The sequence below is a fragment of the Yarrowia lipolytica genome, chromosome 1D (assembly GCF_001761485.1).
Source record: "Yarrowia lipolytica chromosome 1D, complete sequence".
Classification (NCBI taxonomy): Eukaryota; Fungi; Ascomycota; class Dipodascomycetes; order Dipodascales; genus Yarrowia; species Yarrowia lipolytica.
In genome coordinates, this window is record NC_090773.1 from 2,089,370 (window position 1) to 2,104,392 (window position 15,023).

Here is a 15,023-nt window from a genome sequence, read left to right on the forward strand (position 1 = left end):
AGAAATGTTGCACTAAGACTTTTTGGCACATGTATTACAAGATCCAAAGGTTGGTATCTACGGTATGTACTGGATTGTACAAGGTAGAGCCCACCTACAGACTTCTGCTGTACTTTTACTCGTGACTCATTGTTTTAGTAGTTACATCTTGCAGCCTCGGATCATTTGCCCCTACTTACATCTCCCTCAACTGACGGTTGTATCTGTAGATCACATGGTCCCGCTTGCAGGCAAAGTAATCCTGCATCTCTTCCCTGATGGTATCGTAGGTCTCGAGACGTTTCAGAAAATCGTCGATGGACAACTGGTCCTCACGCCGCACCGTGGCCATCTCACGCTCGGCGTTATGGTTGTTTCTGCTCTTGAGAATTGGCTTGCTGATGGTGTCAGTCCACTCCTCTTCTTCATGTTCGTACTCCGGGTGGGACCGTTTCAGACGCAGCAGGTCCTGCCACTTGTTGCTTTTGATCAGTGGGTACTTGCGTTGATACACAACGAGCTCCACCTCAGGACAGAACCGCAGCTGGGGCTCGTGGGTTTCCGCAGGAGAGCTTTGGGGCGTCGACAATTGCGTCAGGTCCGAAAACACACTGGGCTGGTTCTGGTCTGACGATCGGTCGGTGCTCTCTGTGTAGGTGTCCATCACCTGCGGGGACAAGACCTGTTGCAGAGGTTGATGTGGGGGTATCTGAGTAGGGTATGGCTTGGGCGAGGACACAGACGGTTTTGACGCAGAAACGGCCCGTGAGCCGGGTGGCCCCGTGTTGTTGAGAACCTGGAAGACGTACATCAGGCTTTCGAGTGACTCTTCCTCGGGTTCGGGTTCCTTCTCACGTTTCTTCTTGTCGCTGGTGTCGTCAGAAACAACTCTTATCAGTTTGAGGTCATTGAAAATCTGGCTGGATGAGCGGTGAAACTTGCGGTAGCACGCCAGCTGACTCACGTACTCCGGGCGGTCTTTGGGGTGGTTGGAGATGTGCGCTGAGGGAGCACGAGTCGGAGGTTGGAGCTCGAGGTTAGAATCAAGAGAAGAAAGGGTATCCGAGCGGTATCGCGTGTCCAGGGAATCTTTAGCAAAGTCGCGTAGTCTCCTCATGTTGTTTCACGCACAAAATAGTGTCATGTAGCAAAGTCTAGCTATGTGTGGATGTTGTGTGTAAGAGTAAGAGTGTCTCTGGGCACACGGGACAGTTAGAAGAGCCCAGAAAATTACAGTGGACGGAAATATAAAAATAAAATAAAAAGACTGTCAAATGATTGTCAAATGATCGTCAAATGGCCGTCAAATGGTCGTCAAATGACACACGCCCAAAGGCAGTGGTAAAGGTTTTACTGACCATATATATTCATGTGCATTTAGTATCTCCCATTGAATACTACATGAGTCCAAAACCAACACTGTGCTCCATGGCCTTGTCCATGTACCTGACCAACACCTCCTTGGTCTCGTACTTTGGCAAGAAGAGAATGCAAAAACAAGTGGAAGCAGAGGGGAGACAGTTGACATTGGTTCCATTCAACTGAACAGTGATCTTGACGACCCTCTGTCCCTGCTTACTTCCAATAGACACACGCTCGGAGCCCGTGGTGAAATGCAAAAAGAGCTTGAGCTGGTGCACAGAAAGGCCTCTAAGATACTCCTTCAGCCACTTGACTTGAGGAGAAGACTCGGAGTACCCTCCCTCGTAGGCGAACTGCTCTAGTAGAGGCTCCACGTCGATGTGGGAGTCATCAGCAAGAATGGATCCCTCAACGAGACGCTTTAGGTCCTTTGTGGGCATCTTTCGAGCCAATTCCGCAGGGTAAACCATCTGGAATCCGAAAGCAACCATATTCATAATGTTGTCGAGCCGGACAGAAGTGTAGGGACTGTTGATATACTCGGAGATGTACTTGTTCACATCCTCCAGGGTCGAGACCGGGGAACCGTCGTTCAATGCCAATCCCAATCCGGCAAGTTCAGCTTTGGGTAAATTTCGCAAGCTCACCAATGAACTGTATGCCACTGGGTCCTGTTGCTCGTAGTCCTCCTCAGTCACACGACAGGGGGATCCCCAAAACTCCTGCAAGTTGCGGTAAAACGAGAGAGGCATATCAAACGACAGCGGACAGCCATTAAACAGTGCCAGACCCACCACAACTCCAATGCAAACCCACTTTTCACGCGAAACGTCGGGGTTGTCACGCGGCCAAACAACTCCATTATCGTCATGTTGGAAGTAGGGGGACTCCAGGCCCACAAGGAGACGTCCAATGTGGTCAAAAAGCTCCAGCTGAACACCTCCAAGATCTAGGGCAACCTCTCCATCCGAGAACTCAACCTTCAGAGGGAGTTGCAAGTTTCGGGAGGTCATCAGCTGCTGATTAATGTACTCCAACAGCTGCTCTAGAATGTCTTCATCACGAGTCCGCGAAATGTGGATGCAGAAACACGTTGGTTTGGGATAATCCACCATGGCAATCCCTAGGTACACCGAACGTCGGACGAGATTCTCCGGCCCGTTGTATAGACTGTACATGCGTCGGAAGCTGTATAATCGAGATTGGTCATGTGACACACCGGCTCGATTCTGGACAATCTGGTATAGATCGCTCGAATGGCGGGGAACGATGGGAGAGTCGTAATCGGAAGAGATTGAAGAGAAGCTTGAGGTCAAGGGAGTGTTGATAAGACCTACATATTGCTTCACCTTGTGGAGATTGGGAACCCGGGCCACAGAAACGCTAGGATTATGCCGAGTAATGAGAACGGGGTGTGAATCAGCGTTCAGCTTTTCCTTGGCCTCTTCAGCACCCTTACCTTTGTCACACATCGCAGTGTCCACTTCATCTACCTCAAAACCACTACCCCCTAGCAAGCTACCAACAAGCGCCATCTTGGCAGACTCGACGTTTCCCGACTTGACAAACCCAACCACGTCATTGACTTCATCTTGTGCAATATCCCCCCAAAGCTGTTCACGTTCGTGATACACCGCATCTCCCATGAACTGGAGCCCATAGAGAAACTGGACTCGAGAGTGGAATGCAAAGAGATAGTGATTCAGCGGAAACACGGGTTTGCGCGAAGGTAAAGCCGCCGTGTGATTATCTCTGCAACCTGGGTTCTTCAGGAGATGAATGAGAAAGTTGGTAGGTGTAGTCATGCTCTGAAGAGTTGTATCATGGGTGCCAGGAGGTGCGGTCTCATCAAGTGCCTTGTCGATGGCCCTGTCTCCTGTAGATTCGTCTTTGGCGTCCAGAATGACACTCCAAGAGCCATCCTCAAAGCTCGGAAGAACATTGTATACAGTGGTCTTGAGCATGGAGTGCGACAGCGTCGTCTTGGGGTAGTCACGTGATGCATTGGGATCGGCTGGGCTCTGTGATAGTGATACCGACTCGTGTTGTTGGCTGACAGATGCTCGTGACTTTGTCGGATGCTCTTGTTTGGTGGTGTCGGTGCCATTGTCATCGTCCACGTTGTTTGACTCTTCGTCCTCCTCTCTTGTTTGATCACATGACTTGAGCTGATCAAGGGAAACACATAGTCCGTCCTCTCCTCGCAGCATGACCAGATTACTGGCATGTTGGCGTGCTGCTGCCTTTGTGAAGCGTCCGTTTCTCGACTGGTATCCTCTTGGATTACTCAGACAGTATGGTTTAGAGCACGTGACCGACCCGCATCCGTTGGAGATCTGGCACTCGTAGCCTTTGTGGATGGCCTTGAAGTCCATAATCTCGAGTCAGTGGTGTAGCCGGTTTGTAGCCAGTGAGTTGTGAAGAGTGCTGATGATTAGATTTCGATAAGCATTCGGGGAGTCTAATGTAAGGTGGGGTGGTAGAGGGAGAGAGATGATGGAGAGGTAGTTGAAATATCGGTGAAGGGCGTAGTTATTGAGAAGCGATCGATCTATACTTTTGTTCTTGTTGAGGAGCGTTCGATCAATGTTTTTTCTTCTTCTTTATAGTCCTATTGGAGGCGTTCACCAGTTGTGTCTTCTGGCCCAACTAGAAATAGTAAGTAAGCACGCTAGTTTTTAAGTAAACACGCTAGTTTTCAAGTAAACACGCCAGTTTTCAAGTAAACACGCAAGTTTTCAAGTAAACACGCAAGTTTTCAAGCAAATTGCCCAGACCCGAGAAATGCCAGGGTAACATGACTCGCTAAATAGCACTCTGAAGAAGCTGAATTTCAGAGGAATTGCAGAGCGGTTTCTACCAACATACTGTGCTATATATGACAAAACAAAAGAAAACAAACGCACCCGACTTTTCATGAACTTGAAAGAGGTTCCTAAAAAGAGCTCCAAGAACAACCGAGTCAGGCACAACTTCAATGTCCATTATGAGATGACAAGTACAATGACAATGAATGATGATCCAAACATCAATTCAATAAGATGGATATCCATTCTGTTCCCCTTGACTTGCTGATTTCAATTAATCTATCCGAGGCGCGTACTTGACGAGGCACGGAGACGGTGTAGATGGTGAGTGGTGAGTGGTGATGGCACTGATGGATCAGCTGGTCACAGATGACACTGATATAACTCTTGACGTGCTGTTCTCTCTCGATGCACCCTTGACGCGCTGATCTCTATCAATATACCCTCATACCTCTACGTTGTAGAACCTTTACTTCCACCTATACTGCATCGCTTCGAGACTTGAAACATCAGATATCTCTGCAAACATAATGTCTGGCAACCCCAGCCTACCCCTTTTTCCACTTGCAATTTGCGCTCCTCCCTGGCACTGTAAACGCATCCCGGACGTTTTCTTTTTTTCTGTTTTTTTTCTTTTATTTCCCCTTCTACTGCCAACCGTCGTTGTCTATAAATAGGGGTCCTGGAGCGATACAAACACTGCCGGAACAACAAGTACAGTATATGCTGAAGAAACTACGGAGAACAATTGTTGGCGACTCAAACAACTTGTTGTACAACAAACCGGTAAAACACGTCTTCTCCCATCTTTGCGCATCACATGACCTCGCTTAACGGCGACACGGCTGACTACAGTATGTACCTACAGTACTTGTAGTCCTTGCACGTGAACCAAAAGCAAGACAGCTGTACATAGCATAGTGCTAAAACTAGGACTATGCTTACAGATATTATAGAAAACTACAGCCGGTGCGTTAGCCCGGCCACAATTAATGACTTGCCGCTAACGACAATGTAGTTCTTGTCACGGCGGTTCTCGTTTCTTCCTCTCTCGGTTCACGTGACTGTCGACACGTTCGCTGATCGGTCCGTTTTTTTGCCCTTGTTTGGCCCTTTTTCGACGCGTAACCATCACCAGGGTGGCTTTCTGAATGTGCGTCTCATCTGCAGATGCGGGTGTGTTATGACAGCTGTTTGTCAAGGGTAAGGGTGGTGTGCAGGGGAGGGAGAGAAGGAGGGAGTTACTGGTCCGTTTGGTCACGTGATTCCCAGAGATGGTGGAGGGTGTCTCCTGAAAGCTGGCTGGACGACTACAACGAAAGGGTACTTGTACCAGCCCAGTTCCTCCTTGGGCTAAGGCTAAGGGCTTTGGTTAATTGCTCCCAAACAACTTTAATGGGGCAAAGGTCATAAAATTAGCGTGCGACAAAGTTTGGGGTTCTATTTTTATGCCTCTGTCCGTACAGACATTAAAACTCCTACCAAGCTGCACCGTACGTACGACACGAGTACAAGTACTGTTTTTGACCTCCGTTCCGACTCTGAAGAACTCTGAAGCGACTCTGAAGCGACTCTGAGCGACTCTCAAGCGACTCTCAAGCAACCCTGACACGCCGACCACCTTCGTTCCACAACGACTGCCGCTCAGTCTCAGCATTAATACTAACAGTACACCCGCCTGCCAGCAGCAGTTTAGCTACTTGTAGTGTACACTCCAGGATAGCGACACTCAGACGAGCAGATTCGGTTTGACTCGACTTGACTTGATTTGACTTGACTTAACCGTTCGACCCACCCCTTCCACAGCTCAGACACCCTGCCAACAGTGTCTCTTGCATCAGCTTAGGATCTGGACAATCAGTCTGTTACACACATACAATACACACACAACACGCACATAGTCTTGCCAACATGGGATTCGGAGACTTTGACTTCCTGTGCAACAAATCGCCTCTTCCGCTATGCATGCTGGTAGGCCCTTACGACAAGCCCACCACAGACCAGACCCCGCTGCTCAACGGAATCGGACTCATGTCTGAATGCTACCCGCGGTCCATCGAGCTCGCAAACACCATCATTTTCCAGGTCGGAAACACCTTCATCCACATTGGTGCACTCCCCGTGATTCTCATCATGATGTACACAGTCAAGGGCAAGTACACCGCCATTGGACGAAAAGAGCTGTTCCACTTCCTCAGTTGTTTCCTGTTCCTCACATGCATGTCTCTCGTTGTTGACGCCGGAGTCGCTCCCCCTGGATCCGCCGCATACCCCTACCTGGTAGCCATTCAAAATGGAGCCATTTCCGGAACCATGTGGTCGCTGGTGAACTTTGGATTTCTGGGGTTCCAGTTCTACGAGGACGGAACTCGACGAGCCATGCTGTTTCTGCGAGGAACTACCTTGTGTGCTTTCCTGCTTACTTTCATCATTTCTCTCTTCACTTTCATTCCCTCTTGGGGTTCGGACGCCATTGGCCCCCATAACACCGTGGGTCTCTTTGTTGTTCTCTACCTCTTCAACCTCATCTTTGTGGTTGTGTACATTCTTTCTCAGTTTGCATTGGCCATCTTTATCCTGCAGGATATCTGGATGATTGGAGCTGTTGCTCTGGGCACCTTTTTCTTTGTGGCCTCCCAGATTCTGCTCTACCCCATTTCCTCCATCATCTGTAAGCAGGTCAAGCACTACATTGACGGCACTTTCTTTGCCACCGTCACTAACCTGTTTGCCGTCATGATGGTCTACAAGTTCTGGGACATGTCCACCAAGGAGGATCTCGAGTTCTCTGTCGGACAGAAGGACAACATGTGGGAGACCAAGGAGCTGCTTGGTGAGGATAACGGCATGAGCAGATACGAGGTGAACGGCTCCGAATACGCCGGTTCCACTTTTGCTCTCAACCAGCATCAGTTCTAATTGAGCAGCCGATTAATCTGCCAATCGTGTCTACAATCACGTTACAGCACGCTCACTGTTTGTTAGCCAAATGGCTTTGTTACCCCCGCGAGAGATAAAAAGGTATATATAATAAAGGAGGATTGTGAATGACCCCGCGTAGATACAGTACCGTAGTATCAAGTCTATAATGCATTAATAAATACTCTACAAGCTCCCGAGATCTCTATCTATGATCCCAATGGTCTTGAGAGATAAGTTCTCCAGCGACTTCATTCTATCTGCTGTTTCACGCAGAATTCTGTTTGTGGGAATGTGAATGAAGTGCGACAGGATCGAGTCTTTGTTGAAAGGGTAGATGCACTGTGTTAGGGTGGCCTCGTGTAGTCATAGTCATAAGTAGCCGCGTGATCCCATTGGTAGCCATGTGATCTCATTGGTAGCTACATGATCTCACCGGTAGCTACATGATCTCAATCATGAAGCCAATTCATCTTCTTCTTCGCAATGACTTGCAAGCTCGTGTGCTCAAATACTCACGTCCAGATTGTTGCACGTGATCAGTCCGGTATTGTGATGGACCAAAGAGATGGTCAGACTCTGAGAACAGCACGGACAGGAGCCCAGGTTGTCGATGTCAGTCGAAATGGGAGACAATGGTGTGATAGATTCTTGTGCAAGGTAATCGGGAAACTCGGGAAGTTTGTATTCAGGGGGCATGCTGACTGAGCGGCTCACTTGATTGGTCTCCTCCCCAGCCACGGCGTTTTCCATCTCCTTTTTGACCTCCACCATCATCCCTATGGAGAGGATTGATTATGACGAAGTCTAATATTTTTCTTGTCGTTCTCGAAACCTTATTAAGTTGCATACAGGATGCATCTTCATGCACACCTGGGGCGATTTCCAACATGGAGAAAGCTGTCGGCCTACAATGTGTGATATACGATGAGTGATCTACGGTGTTTCAATGCTTCGGTATATAGCTGGGCTTGTTTGCAAAAGGTGGGAGTACTTGGGAGCTTTTATGGGTGTTAATGAACACACATTGGAGGATAGATCACTCAAACGGGACAATGTTGTAATGCCCTTGCCCTTGTGACAGTGGCTTCCTGATATTCACTGACTAATGTGGTTTGCAAGTTCTTAGAGTATGCTGAATCGTCTTGTTACAAATCTCCAGACACCGCCTCCCGGACAATGTATAGGCCAGGAGTTCAGCAGTGATCGCCAGCTGACAGTCAAAAAAATGCAGTCGTTTCTCTATACAGAGGTGGAAAGAGGTCCAGTCATAAGTCCTGTGAATCTTGAGAGTGGTGTGAGGTAGAGCATCGCTGTCGTGAGAACTACGCGCTGTATGACAACTACGAGCCGATTCAAAGTTGCCAAAGTTGAAGTTCTGGTTCGGAGCTGTCTTAGTTGTACGACTGGCTTTCGAGCGGTTGAGCTGCTGGCATGTAGCATACAGAATAGCAACAGCTGCTTCAGAAGCAATCAGTCTCCATCATCAAAGCTTTCAAAACAAAAGACTCATCTCATCCCCAACTGTCGAGGATAGCCTTTGTCTCATTTCTCGTGACTAAGACAGATGAACCAACTTGTAGGGGACCGGCAAGAAGAATGAAGAGCGGACCTAAGGTGTCCTATCAAAAACATCTCGCACAAAGCTTTGAAGAGATGCTAGAGTTTAGCCTCTCGGGGAGCCCCTCGTCAAGATGGTTCACACAGTAAATATTGTACATAATAGTTGAAGAAGTGGAAGAATGTGAGAGCAACGTGATGAAAGTCCTGGAAGCAGTACAGACGATAGTACACCCAGAAAAGAACCAGGAGAACCATACTCCAACTTCAGTAGAGGTATATATACTTATGTACAAGTATTTCTACATTTGTCTATGCTTATGGATACATATTTTTCAATACCGGGATCGGGTCTAGATCTGCCCAAGGTCAGTTCACTGAGCCAAGTGGGATAGTGCGTTCATACAAGCATCTTGCACCGTCAATCGTCAAATGGGGAAACGGATAAAACAGAAAAGTGGCTGAATCGATTTTACAACCAGTTATTTTCTCACAATATCAAATTAATATCTTATAAACCCATTTATTCCCGATCGTACTATCCCAACATGAACTCTCCTATTTTCACTACCGAGGCAACAGAGTTCTCTCACGCCAACTTCCACCCAAGAACACGCCGTGAACAAACACGTCCACACAACACCACAATGCCGCCCAGAAAACGCGACAAAAAGTCGGCGTCACCATCGCCACAACCGCCGTCGCCCAAGGGCAAGAAGCGGCTCAAAAAAAAGCTGCCGTCGTCGTCAGATTCGCCCACCCGAACGTCGCCTCTATGGGACTCGCCGTTGGGCTTCTTTCTGAGCCCCTTTCGACCCACAACCACCCAATGGGGCGCCCGATACATGTACGTGTCATTTGCGCTCATCATCCGGGCCGCGGTGGCTCTGGGACCCTACTCGGGTTTCCAGCAGCCTCCCATGCATGGTGATTTCGAGGCCCAGAGACACTGGATGGAAATCACCACCGCCCTGCCAATCAGCAAGTGGTACTTTTACGACCTGCAATGGTGGGGGCTGGACTACCCTCCTCTGACAGCCTACCATTCGTGGCTGTGTGGAGTCATTGGCAAGTACGTGAACCCGGAGTGGTTTGAATTGGACGCCTCCAGAGGATGTGACGCTTACGGACTCAAGACGTTCATGCGACTCACAGTTCTGCTTTCCGAGCTACTCATTTATATCCCGCCTGTCATTTCATTCGCAAAATGGACCGGCAAGCAGTACGGATACTTCCCCACCGATCTGTCCATTTCAGCCGCTGCCATCATCTTCCAGCCTGCCCTGATTCTTGTGGATCACGGACATTTCCAGTACAACTCTGTGATGCTGGGTCTGGCGCTTCTGGCGTTTGTCAACCTGAACCACCAGAAGTACGTTGTTGCGTCCTTCTTCTTTGTCGCCTCGCTGTGCTTCAAACAGATGGCTCTCTACTACTCGCCTGTCATTTTTGCCTTCCTGCTGGGACTCTGCGTGTTCCCCAAAATCAACCTCCGACGATTCATTTCCATCGGAGTCACTGTCATTGTGTCCTTTGGCGTCTTCTTCCTGCCTCTCATTCTTGGTGGAGGCATGGATCAGGTCAAACAATGTCTCATTCGAGTCTTCCCCTTTGGACGAGGACTGTGGGAAGACAAAGTCGCCAACTTTTGGTGTGCCGGAAACACATTCTTCAAGTTCAAGCTGAGGTACACCTCTGAGCAGCTACAGATGTATTCTCTGACTCTGACTCTGGCTGCTATTTTGCCCGTCATGCTCATTGTCTTCTTCAACCCCAAGCGAAAGCTCATTCCTTGGGCGTTTGCTGCCTGCTCGTGGGCTTTCTACCTCTTTTCTTTCCAGGTCCACGAGAAATCTGTGCTGGTCCCCCTTTTGCCCTCCACTCTGCTGTTGGCTACCCTGGATGGTAATGTCATCTCTCTGGTGACGTGGATCAACAACGTGGCCGTCTTCTCCATGTGGCCCCTGCTGCGACGAGAAAACCTTCAGCTACAGTACTTTGTGGTGCTGTTCCTGTGGAACTGGCTGCTGGGCAACTTTGAGCCCTCCCGGTTGTGGACTGCGACCCTGCCCAAGTCCATTTTCTGGCGACTGGTGGTCATCGGCTTCTACGTCGGCATGGTTGCTCTGCAGGTCGCCGAGTACCTGTACCCCAAGGTGGACAGATTCCCAGACCTGTGGGTGGTCGGCAACGTGCTGCTTTGTGCTCCGTGCTTTGCCCTCTTCTGGCTCTACACCCTGTGGAACTTGTGGGATAAAAGAGGTGAGCGAGCGTGAGCGTGTGAGCGCGTCAACTCATGGAGCGCGTGAACTCAGGGAGCGCGTGAACTCATGGAGCGCGTGAACTCATGGAGCGCGTGAACTCATGGAGCGCGTGAACTCATGGAGCGCGTGAACTCATGAAGCGCGTGAGCAAGCGCCAAACTAAGCAAACAGAAGGATAGTATATATGAAAGGCTTATAGGTTTGACAATATAAGAAGGTCAGACGATGTGCCTACGATGGAGCTGGTGAGTGTATGGTGACCGGTACTGTAAGTACTGTACTTGCACTTGTAGCTCCAATGAACATCGTACTTGTGCTGTGGTCGTACCAGCTCAACAATTGTTGATCCGGTCTAGTTGAACATGACTGTCTGTCTGGTCAACAACTTGTGACCTGTCAACAATTGTAACAACTTGTAACCTGGTCAAATACCAATGTAGACATGTTATGAACCGGAACTTTTAATTCAGCCATTCTAGTTTGCGACATGTCTCCCGCTCTCTTCTCTCAAGTACATTTATAAAAGAAATATCGCCCCAAAGCGAAACTCAAGGCTACACAAAAGCACAACGCACTGAGTATTATAAAGGGGAAATCTTTAATCTCCTTTCGGCCATTTGATCAGTCAACAGATGGATGCGTGCTGTTACCGTGGTTATCCGAAAGTGAAAAATATGTAGTGAGCTAAGTTTGGGGGTGGAGGCGTTTATATAGAGCGGTGCGGTACTAGGGTTACCCCGCGTAATTTTGGGACTACTGCAGGGTAGTTTATTAGAGAGCAGTTTAGGGTTGTGCTTATGTAATCTGTTGAGGGGACTGGCTGGCCGAGCCTTTCCACCAGTGGAAAACTCATCATATATGATCATTATAAATATGTAATACTTGTTCAGAAGTCGCATATCCACCGCGTCTTGTTCGCATCTTCCTTGCGTAGCTCACTGCGCATCCTCAAAGTACTTTCTCTCCTCACAGTCAGAGGTGGACACAAAATAATGCAAAATGGCTCGTAGCTTGGAGACATCGTGGCCAGCTGCTGCTAGATCATCAATGTACGAACTTGCCTTGAGTGACATGGCCTGTATCCTCTTGAGGCAGTAGTCGAAACTCTTGGTTTCTGTTCTCATGTAGTCCACGGCGTACTTTTTGAGTGAAGCGTCGCTTGTTCGCTGTTTGAGAATGTTGAGAATCTCGTGGTTATCCGGGTTGGTGCGTATGCTGTGAATCAGCGGAAACGAAAACTTTCCTTCGCTGATATCTTCGCAGAATCCCTTGTTCTCGGTCAATTCCGTGGACTGCAGGTTGAGGTAATCATCCAGAATCTGGTAAATGACTCCCAGTGTGTCGGTAAGGTGTGTGAGATCAAAGTTGATCTTTTCATGGTCCTCCTGTTTCGATGCCACCGACAGCATAAGTCTCAGAGCCAGCCGAAACAGTCCACCGGTCTTGTGCACCACCATCTCCAGATACTCGTCTTCCGAGGGGCAAGTGAGTGTTTCTCTCCAGTAGAGATCCATACCCTGACCTCTATGCAAGTTGATCATTTCCTCGGTGAAAATGGAGACGGCATCATAAGACTTGAGCTTGAGCACCTCCTGCAGAGCCACAAAGTACATGTAGTTGGCGGAGTTGATGGTTTGGGGGACTCCAAACAGACAATGGGCTGCCGGCAGGCCTCGTCGGAGCATCGAGTTGTCTTCCACGTCATCAACAAGCAGCGACGAGTTATGCAAAATCTTGGTGATGTGCGAAATGGTCTCGAGATCGCTCTTGTCCACCTTGATAACCGCTCCGAACGCTGCGATCAAGTGTTCTCTGATGTTGTGGCCCCGGTTGTTGGCGAGGTAGTTGTACGGTCCCAGCAGCGCGGTGTCGGCGGCCTTGCCCCATATCTCCTTGAAATCCGCGCTGTTATAATCCATGAGATTTGCCACCCAACGTCGTTGGCTGTGGTGGTGGTGGTGGTTGCGAATCAAGGTTGAAATTAAATACGTGTTTTATTTCGCACATTAATAAACTTTGAGATAAGAGATGATATCAGCTGGGACAATACCGCCCACACTTCAAGTGCCGTACCAGTGCCACAAGGACAACCCACTCTTACACATACATGTCAATCACCAAATCCGAACTCGAAAACCTGCGGGACAAGTCGCTCAGCGCACGTGACTTCTCTTACTCGCCCTACTCAAAGTTCCGAGTCGGAGCTGTGCTGCTGACCGAGTCTGGAGAATGGATCCAGGGCGCCAATGTGGAGAACGCCAGTTACGGAGGTGCTATTTGCGCCGAAAGAGTGGCCATCACCAGGGCTATTGTGAGTACACCACACAGAGGATGCAGTGTCAGCATGGGCACGGGGAGATCAAGTGATGGTGCCTACTTGCCTACTAACACAGATGGAGGGACACAAGAAGTTCAAGGCTATTGGAGTGGCTTCGGACCTTTCTGTGGTCTGCTCCCCATGCGGTATTTGTCGACAGTTGTGAGTATAAACCTGTCTTGTCTTAGGAGCCGTGTTTTAGTCTGACGTTCGAAATCGCACCAGAGCCTACAGCTACGCCTTCAGTGGTTGTCCGTACTAACGCAGCATCAGAGAATGGTCTACCGACATTCCCATCTATCTCTTCACCAAGGTGAGTATACACTGTCATCATTCTATCAATTGATTGCTAACCCAGGACGGAAAGTACACGATGCAAACCATCAAGGAGCTGCTGCCTCTGAGCTTTGGCCCCGAGCATCTCGATACTGAAAAGGTCGAAGCCGAAACCGAGACGCTATTGGAGGTCTAGACTTGCACCACGTCTGACTATGACGGGGGAGCCTGGAGCTTGGCTCGCAGGGCCAGGAGCTGTGTTAGTAAGTAAGCAGGACGGGCAAACGCCGACACGCCACTTCCTGGCATTTAGTGCATATGTAAATAACAGAAAACATGAAGTAAACCAGTGCGCCTTGTGCATCTTATGCATCTTGTGCGCCATATTTGACAGTCATTTCCCCACCAGAACAGTATCGCCTTTCTCAACTCACCTGATCTCTCTTGTCCTCAGCCTGCTTTTGCAAACTTGCAACCTCCTCCTCCACGGTGGAGATCTGGCCGCGGATGAACTCCAGTCGCTTCTCCACGTTGCTCTTGGCTTCGTCGATAGACTGGGGCACCAGCACGGGGCCGGTCAGCTTGTAGACCTTGGCGTTGTCCTTGACGGACTTGAACTCATCCTCAACAATGAGGTTTTCCTGTAGTTGGGCCTCGAGCTTTTGCCGGGACTCAATGTGTTTTTGCATGGCTGGGTTAGTACGCACGGCAGTGGCCGGGGCCGGAAGTAGAGGGGGTTGGGGATCGGCTTCGGCTTCGGCTTCGGGGTGCTGGTAGAAGAGAGATAGCACGTCGGGGTTTTAGAAGGCATCTATCTAGAAGAGATGAATCCCCGCAAGACCATAGAATACCACAGAACATGAGAAACTGACCTGGGTCTTCTCTCGCATATACCGCTAGCAACCGGCTAGGACGTCAGCCTAGAGAATGCACCTTTCAGTACCACCCACTTGATGTCGACAAATCTGTTGCAAAAGGATGGCTATTAATCCGAAACAACGTTCAACTGATTGTATCGGCTCAGTCGGCTCATTCGGACGAGCCAGGGTCTCAGCTGGACGTCTTCAGGTCCTTCAGTCCTTCCGTTGGTGGTCATAAAACTGATTTGACACCCCAGTGCTACCCAGTTATCACCTGATATCGGTCACAGCAACACGCATGGACCTGTTAGGGCCAATTGGGATCGTGTAATTGCAGCTTTCGCCTAATCTCTCCATTGTCAGCCCATTTTCACCGCAATTCAGCCATCTCTTCTCCGTCGGATCCAACACCTGGTGAGCCTCCATCCCCGTTCATGTTCCCGTGCTGCTGCCAGCTTCGCACACTACTCACATTGCTGGACAACCTCAAACTCGCCGGAGAGCTGCTCAAACTTTTTCTGGTCTTCCATCTTGTCTGTTGGTGTTGTGTTGTGGTGATCTGTCGTTTGGTCAGCCTGGCGATTTGACTGCCTACAATTTCGACAAAGTTCGAGACCTCGCATCTTTGGAGGCGAGTTTATCGAGACCCTAGCGCCACCCTCTCCAGCACACCAACGCT

The 15,023-nt window shown here is 49.3% G+C and overlaps 8 protein-coding genes across 8 annotated transcripts; 3 read left to right on the forward strand and 5 right to left on the reverse strand.

The window, feature by feature from the left end:
* Nucleotides 1-175: 175 nt before the first annotated feature.
* Nucleotides 176-1,096, reverse strand: YALI1_D20904g (uncharacterized protein; the record flags this gene model as incomplete). Its single annotated transcript, XM_502919.3, has 1 exon — nt 176-1,096. The coding sequence occupies one exon, from the start codon at nt 1,094-1,096 to the stop codon at nt 176-178; it is 921 nt and encodes a 306-aa protein (XP_502919.1).
* Nucleotides 1,097-1,376: 280 nt separating this feature from the next.
* On the reverse strand, nt 1,377-3,716 carry YALI1_D20931g (uncharacterized protein; the record flags this gene model as incomplete). The annotated part of the gene is made up of 1 exon (XM_502920.3): nt 1,377-3,716. One exon carries the CDS (start codon nt 3,714-3,716, stop codon nt 1,377-1,379), a length of 2,340 nt encoding a protein of 779 aa, XP_502920.2.
* A 2,343-nt stretch (nt 3,717-6,059) lies between these two features.
* YALI1_D20954g (uncharacterized protein) lies at nt 6,060-7,067 on the forward strand (the record flags this gene model as incomplete). The annotated part of the gene is made up of 1 exon (XM_502921.3): nt 6,060-7,067. The coding sequence occupies one exon, from the start codon at nt 6,060-6,062 to the stop codon at nt 7,065-7,067; it is 1,008 nt and encodes a 335-aa protein (XP_502921.1).
* Nucleotides 7,068-7,253: 186 nt separating this feature from the next.
* On the reverse strand, nt 7,254-7,844 carry YALI1_D20968g (uncharacterized protein; the record flags this gene model as incomplete). Its single annotated transcript, XM_068282734.1, has 2 exons — nt 7,254-7,409; nt 7,587-7,844. 2 exons carry the CDS (start codon nt 7,842-7,844, stop codon nt 7,254-7,256), a joined length of 414 nt encoding a protein of 137 aa, XP_068138835.1.
* Nucleotides 7,845-9,175: 1,331 nt separating this feature from the next.
* On the forward strand, nt 9,176-10,903 carry YALI1_D20985g (uncharacterized protein; the record flags this gene model as incomplete). The annotated part of the gene is made up of 1 exon (XM_502922.2): nt 9,176-10,903. The coding sequence occupies one exon, from the start codon at nt 9,176-9,178 to the stop codon at nt 10,901-10,903; it is 1,728 nt and encodes a 575-aa protein (XP_502922.2).
* A 923-nt stretch (nt 10,904-11,826) lies between these two features.
* Nucleotides 11,827-12,810, reverse strand: YALI1_D21022g (uncharacterized protein; the record flags this gene model as incomplete). The annotated part of the gene is made up of 1 exon (XM_502923.3): nt 11,827-12,810. The coding sequence occupies one exon, from the start codon at nt 12,808-12,810 to the stop codon at nt 11,827-11,829; it is 984 nt and encodes a 327-aa protein (XP_502923.1).
* Nucleotides 12,811-12,998: 188 nt separating this feature from the next.
* On the forward strand, nt 12,999-13,680 carry YALI1_D21023g (uncharacterized protein; the record flags this gene model as incomplete). The annotated part of the gene is made up of 4 exons (XM_502924.3): nt 12,999-13,202; nt 13,285-13,370; nt 13,476-13,521; nt 13,567-13,680. The coding sequence occupies 4 exons, from the start codon at nt 12,999-13,001 to the stop codon at nt 13,678-13,680; spliced, it is 450 nt and encodes a 149-aa protein (XP_502924.1).
* Nucleotides 13,681-13,697: 17 nt separating this feature from the next.
* On the reverse strand, nt 13,698-14,874 carry YALI1_D21031g (uncharacterized protein; the record flags this gene model as incomplete). The annotated part of the gene is made up of 3 exons (XM_502925.4): nt 13,698-13,739; nt 13,919-14,175; nt 14,817-14,874. 3 exons carry the CDS (start codon nt 14,872-14,874, stop codon nt 13,698-13,700), a joined length of 357 nt encoding a protein of 118 aa, XP_502925.2.
* Between the last annotated feature and the right edge of the window lie 149 nt (nt 14,875-15,023).